General features: G+C 31.3%; 1 protein-coding gene across 1 annotated transcript; it reads left to right on the top strand.

Annotated features, from left to right (window-relative positions):
* The first annotated feature begins 595 nt into the window (after positions 1 to 595).
* Positions 596 to 2,650, top strand: LOC139770109 (odorant receptor 10-like). Its single transcript, XM_071701831.1, has 5 exons — positions 596 to 1,386; positions 1,590 to 1,689; positions 1,852 to 1,962; positions 2,162 to 2,317; positions 2,597 to 2,650. The coding sequence occupies exons 1-5, from the start codon at positions 596 to 598 to the stop codon at positions 2,648 to 2,650; spliced, it is 1,212 nt and encodes a 403-aa protein (XP_071557932.1).
* Positions 2,651 to 6,000: the final 3,350 nt, after the last annotated feature.

Genomic DNA, 6,000 nt, shown 5'->3' with positions numbered 1-6,000 from the left:
TCACGTAAGCACAATGAGAGAACCAATCGGCATCGCGGAAAAGCGACAAATATGAACTTCGATAGATTTTCGTATCAATTTAAAATACCTTTTTTAGAAGTGGATAATAAAAAAATTACATTTTATATGTATAAACTCATACACAGTTGGCGCAATATTTGATAATTGATATCACTTTTTTATAGCAAAAACAGATTCAAACAATTAACATTAACTACTTTAACAGTCGCGGACACTTGGAGCTCTTCCTTCACTTAAAAAAAAAGTAATTGTTGTAGTAATATCACACATTTTGTAATATTAGATATTCTTTGACGACTCGTCTAAAATTAAGTAATTAAAGTTTTATATTTTACGAAACTTCCGCAAATGTATTCTCATCTTCCTCTCTGAATACGGTTTCCTGTCAAACTGATAGGATAAATAATCCGCTATAGACGGCTATTGATCGAACGTGCAAGCGTGTCCCTCAGGAAAAAAAACGTCAATATAAAGTTCCCAAACTTCATTCGAAGTTGACGCAGGCGCTTATTCAAACACAATCCTTGCGCACTGTCCACCGCGACAGTACATCGGGAGCGTTCGTGAAGTGACAATGACGGAGTCGAGACATATGTCTAGAAGTACTAGTCTTATAAGTAACACTGATTATAGTCTTCAACTGAATCGATGGTTCCTCAAACCAATTGGTATATGGTCACAAATAAACGGCTCAAGCAAGATACTCGTATTGTTACACATTTTTATTTGCGTGATCGTGGTGGCATGTATAATGATACCATGCGCACTATTTGTGTTATTCGAGGATGCCAATATCAAACTGAAGCTGAGCGCCGTTGCTCCGTTGATTCACAGGGTTATGGGTTCGGTAAATTATTACGTGCTTTTGAGACGCAGTGGCGACATTCGTAAATTAATACGACACATGGAAGCAGATTGGGAAATCATAAATAGGATCGAAGATCGCAAAGTAATGTTGCAATACGCCAAGTTCGGTCGTTTCGTCGCCGGGATCTGTGGGGCGATTATGTATGGCAGTACATTACTGTTTAGCATAGCCAGGGTGATGAAGACTGTACCTGTCACTGTTGGCAACGAGACCTTTAGGATGCACCCGATGACGTGTCCGGTTTATAGCAAGATCGTCGACACGAGATTTAGCCCTGCGAATGAAATCGCATTGGTTGTGCAGTTTATGTCGACATTTGTAGTGAGTTCATCTACGATCGGTGGTTGCAGCCTGGCTGCCGTCTTCGCAATGCATGCCTGTGGTCAACTGAACGTGCTATACACGTTGTTACATGAACTTGTAGAAAATCAGAAGGGAAATCATGTAGCCGAAAGAAAAATGACCGTTATCGTGGAGCATCATCTCCGAGTATTGAGGTACGTAAATAGACAATAAAATTTTGAGTACTTTGGGCCTCGTACATGTCATATAAAGCAATATTATCAAAGATATACAGACATTTTTGTTAGAACAAATATTAATTGTTTTAATTACTAAAAAAGATGTACCGTTATCGATATAGTTTCTCGGAAAGAATCTTTACGTCTAATGATTACGAGCATTATTATACATATTTCAGTTTTATAGCACGCGTGGAAAGTATAATGAATAAGATCTCTCTTGCGGAATTGATGGGATGTACGATATGCATGTGCTTAATGGGATATTACCTTCTTTTGGTATGATAAAGACCTAAAAAATTGTCGTCTTATTAAATGCATCAATCAATTAATTCTTTATTTATAAATATTTAAATGTCATTATATTATCAAGAAAATGGAGTGAAAGCAAGTTAATCATGTTATTATATAAAAGTAGAGATTAGCGTTATAACTTTTTAGGCTTTGGAAGATTTCGATGCAACGAAAATAACGTCTTATATTAATGTATACTTATCGATGGCGTTCAATATTTTTATATATTGTTATATTGGAGAAATTATTACAGAACAGGTAATATATCGACAGCAGAATAATTCTTTGTTTCGTAACTCAATAAAAATACTAAAATATAATTGTTTAATTTTTAGCAAAACTCGGCATTTGCATATATATTTCGCATCCATTAATATTTTTGTTTGTAAACTTAATTATCAAATTCAAATTATGAAATTAATTATAAGAAACATTTAATTTTGTATCGATTTGCTAGTGTAAACATGTCGGGGAAATTGCATATATGACCGATTGGTATAATCTACATCACAAAACTGCACGTGGTCTTATTTTAATAATTGCACGATCAAATAACGTGATGAAGATCACTGCAGGAAAATTATTTCATTTATCTGTCGCAACTTTTGGCGATGTAAGTAATATATATCGTCTCCATAAAAACGTTTCTGAAAGATATGCTAAAAGAAAAAATAACCAATATATTTTCATAATAGTTTGTTAATTAAAAATCTTCAAAATTCTATAGAAATTTGAATAATCACTTTAATGTTATCTATTGTCTTAAAACAATAAGTCATTCGTTTAATTAAAAGAAGAAAGAGAGATTTAAAATCTCAAGAAATATGTTTATCGTTCTCAGAATATATAATCATTTGCATAATATATAAAAACATACATTTTGTTGTTTCAGGTAATTAGAACTTCCATGATATATTTAAATCTTTTACGAACATTAACAATGTGAAACATGACAAGTTCAAAAATGTGTAAAATATATTTTATACGGAATAAGGAATGGGGGATAAAAATATGTCCTCTAAATCGAAATAAATAAAATTAATTATTATATTCGAATGACACAGAATTGTTGGCCATTAAATTATTTTCAAAGGTTTATGCAATATAAATTTCTAAATTTTTATCACATATCTGTATACAATTTCTATATTTTACAAAGTACTCATTTTTATTGTCATTTAAAATTAATTTAGTCCTAATAATAAACGATATCTTAATAGATATATCCTTTATCATTAGGAGCATAAAAATTACGTTTTTATAAAAAAGTGAAAAAGAACGCCAAGTGTCACGCTCGTCAAAATATTGTGCGAAATAATGTTGATTTACTTAACCTATTTTTGTATAAATGTAGGGGAGACCGGGGCTCGTTGGCGCAAGAGACAAGTTGGCAATGCGTTTCGTTTATGTATTTATAGCAAAAGAAACAATGGAAAAGTTATCACAAAATATCTCTTTTATGACACTAGACACCACAGACGCGCGCTTCGCGCGCACTATTTAGCTTTAACATTATACTATTACTATTGCACTATTAACTCCTTGATACACACAACTGTCAAAATATACGATAACAGCTGCTCATAAAGTAAGCGCAACGAGAGAATCTGCATCGCGGAAAAACGACAGCAATAAACTTCGATAGATTCGAGTATCGACTTTAGATGTCTTTTTTAGATATGGATGGATTGGCACTTTTCCCAAAGTTTTATTTAAATAAAACAAGTATTACAACAGAAAAAGAGAAAACTCTGATTCAAGAGGTGGCAAGTAAATTTTCGAGCGTTTCAGAATATCGTATTAACGTTCTTCAGCTTGAGAAGTAAATCAAAGTGACGTATCATTAGTTAAAAGAAAAGTTTCTGTTACTATACGACATGTTATTTTGAGGAAACACAGTAATTTATCGTAATAAAATGATTGAAATCAAACGTATGTAGAGATGGGGTATGTTGGCTCATATCAAGGCACGCTTAGCTTGACTTGTTGTTGCTACGCGCGTGAGATCTGTGTGAGAATGTGATTTGCTACCTACAATGAACTAGATATATATTTATATGAATATTTTCATGTTGAAGAAAGCTACATCTAAAATAGTTTACGATTGTTTTTCTGCAACAGCATATTGCTATTCGATCATAACAAAATAACTTTAAAAGATACAAACTTTACCAAGAAGTACATAATATCTGTTACCCGTTTTGTGTTTCTATTACGTTTTCATTAATTTAACATGGACTTATGTTGCATAGCCAACTTACCCTACTATCGGGGCAAGTTGGCTACAATGCAGCATGTTCGTATTTCACTTATTACAAAGAAACTATACAGTATACAGGAGTGTTCCTGGCATAAAAATGTAGAGAAAAGTTCTCTCTATCATATTAGTACTGTTTAATTATGATAATTTGTTGTTTAAAAACTCAAATGCCGAAATATTGTAAAAAAGGTGCCAAAGGTCTCCTTTAGTGACATCAGGCATTACACAAACAGAACATGAATACTTGTACAAATCATAAAATTTAACAGAAAAGTATATGTTTGTTTCGCCAATAGTTGATTAACGAGAAATATATTTTTATAATCGACAACGTTTGACTATCAGTGTCGTGACAATTCGACCATTGGTTTTGGTCGGATTAATTGTCAAAACGTTTTCGACCATAGGTTTTGGTCTTTTTAAATTGAAATAATCTTCGATACTTATGTATAAGCATCTCATTTAATTAAATTTAAATAATTAAATTTATTGCGAAAAATATTACCTCAGCCAATTAATCCGACCAAAACCAATGGTCGAATTGTCACGACACTGATAGTCAAACGTTGTCGATTATAAAAATAGATTTCTCATAAAATTTAATTCTTTTATGATACATATTTATAAAACTGACGTACTTGGCGCACATAGCTGATACTGTATTACAGGAAGTGCGAGTATTGTGAGATAATGGGGTAATATAAGCCATCACGATATCTAGCCTATTAAGTGTTACAATTTAGCGGACAGCAATGAAATTATTAGCTGCTGGACCGTTAACTTAACGTACAAAGCGGTAACGTATTACAAGGTGTCATAGAGTTAATACGTTAAATTAAAGATTTGGTGGTAAAAACTGATAGAACTTTAGTATAATCTATTAGGCAAGCGTCATATGATGTACATTTCTATTGTGTACGGTAAAGAAGTAAAAATGACGATGACAGATAATGCGGGATAGTTTGCATAACCCACCATTTTTATAAGTATAATATTGCATTTTCTATTGCTTCTTTCTTCTAGGAGTAATATTATTATGATGGGTATATATTATTAGTATATATTATTATAAGTAAAAGTTTTAAACATGTTACATACATTTATTTGACGTTATTAGAAAAAATACGAAAAACAAAGTTTGTAATAAATTATAATATAATAGATATATAAGAATACAATTATTATTACAGATTATTTGATCATTAATGTGCATCAAAATACGAGTAAAAATATTTTTTTGCAAGACTACTAAAGTGTTCTGTATTACTCGACATGTTTCACATTACACTTCCAAAATCTACCTTTAAAAAATTGATATAATATTAAACTTACTATAAATAAACAAAATTTATTAGAAATACGTTATAAAAAAACATTTTCATTACAACTTAGTGAAAACGGTGTTCAGTAATCTTTGATAGTTCTAAAGTTATCTTAAAAAAGGGTTAGAGTATTCCACAATAGTCGCACTTCCTCTACTTGATTGCCATGAGAACGGGGAGCGCAAAGTACGTCAGTTTTACAAGTACTAGACATCACAGACGGGCGCTATTTAGCTTTTTATTTAAAACAAAAATGTTCTGCAAAACTTAAATCTGAAACAATCTTGAATACATTGAAAAGGAAAAGAGAAGTCTTCGTTGACGTAGAAGCAAATGCTAAGGTACTTAAATGTTTAAATACTTAAATATTTAAATGCATATTACAATTAATATTAAACTGTTATTATTACACTATTAACTCCTTAATCTTAATACACAACTGTCAAAATATGTGATAACAGCCGCTCACGTAGTAAGCACAGCGAGAGAATCAATTGGCATCGCGGAAAAGCAACAATAAACTACAATAGATAGTATCAATTTAAAATACCTTTTTTAGAAATGGGTAATAAAATGAATTATATTTTATATGCGTATTTTCGCAAAAGTTTATACAATATAAATTCCTAATTTTTATCATATATGTATTTACTACTTCTACTTCTATTTTATGAAGTTGTAATTTTTATCACCACTTAAAACTGATTTTGTCTT

This window comes from Temnothorax nylanderi, unplaced genomic scaffold (genome assembly GCF_030848795.1).
Source record: "Temnothorax nylanderi isolate EJ_2023f unplaced genomic scaffold, tnyl_v1.0 TNYL_tig0003_pilon, whole genome shotgun sequence".
NCBI classification, from domain to species: domain Eukaryota; kingdom Metazoa; phylum Arthropoda; class Insecta; order Hymenoptera; family Formicidae; genus Temnothorax; species Temnothorax nylanderi.
Note: the sequence above shows the minus strand (reverse complement) of the source record. Positions and strands in the feature narration are given on the sequence as shown.

Coding starts and splice junctions, on each gene's coding strand:
- LOC139770109 (XM_071701831.1), top strand. CDS start 596: ATGACGGAGTCGAGACATATGTCTAGAAGTACTAGTCTTATAAGTAAC. Junction 1,387..1,589: donor CATCATCTCCGAGTATTGAG/GTACGTAAATAG, acceptor TACATATTTCAG/TTTTATAGCACGCGTGGAAA. Junction 2,318..2,596: donor CTGTCGCAACTTTTGGCGAT/GTAAGTAATATA, acceptor TTGTTGTTTCAG/GTAATTAGAACTTCCATGAT.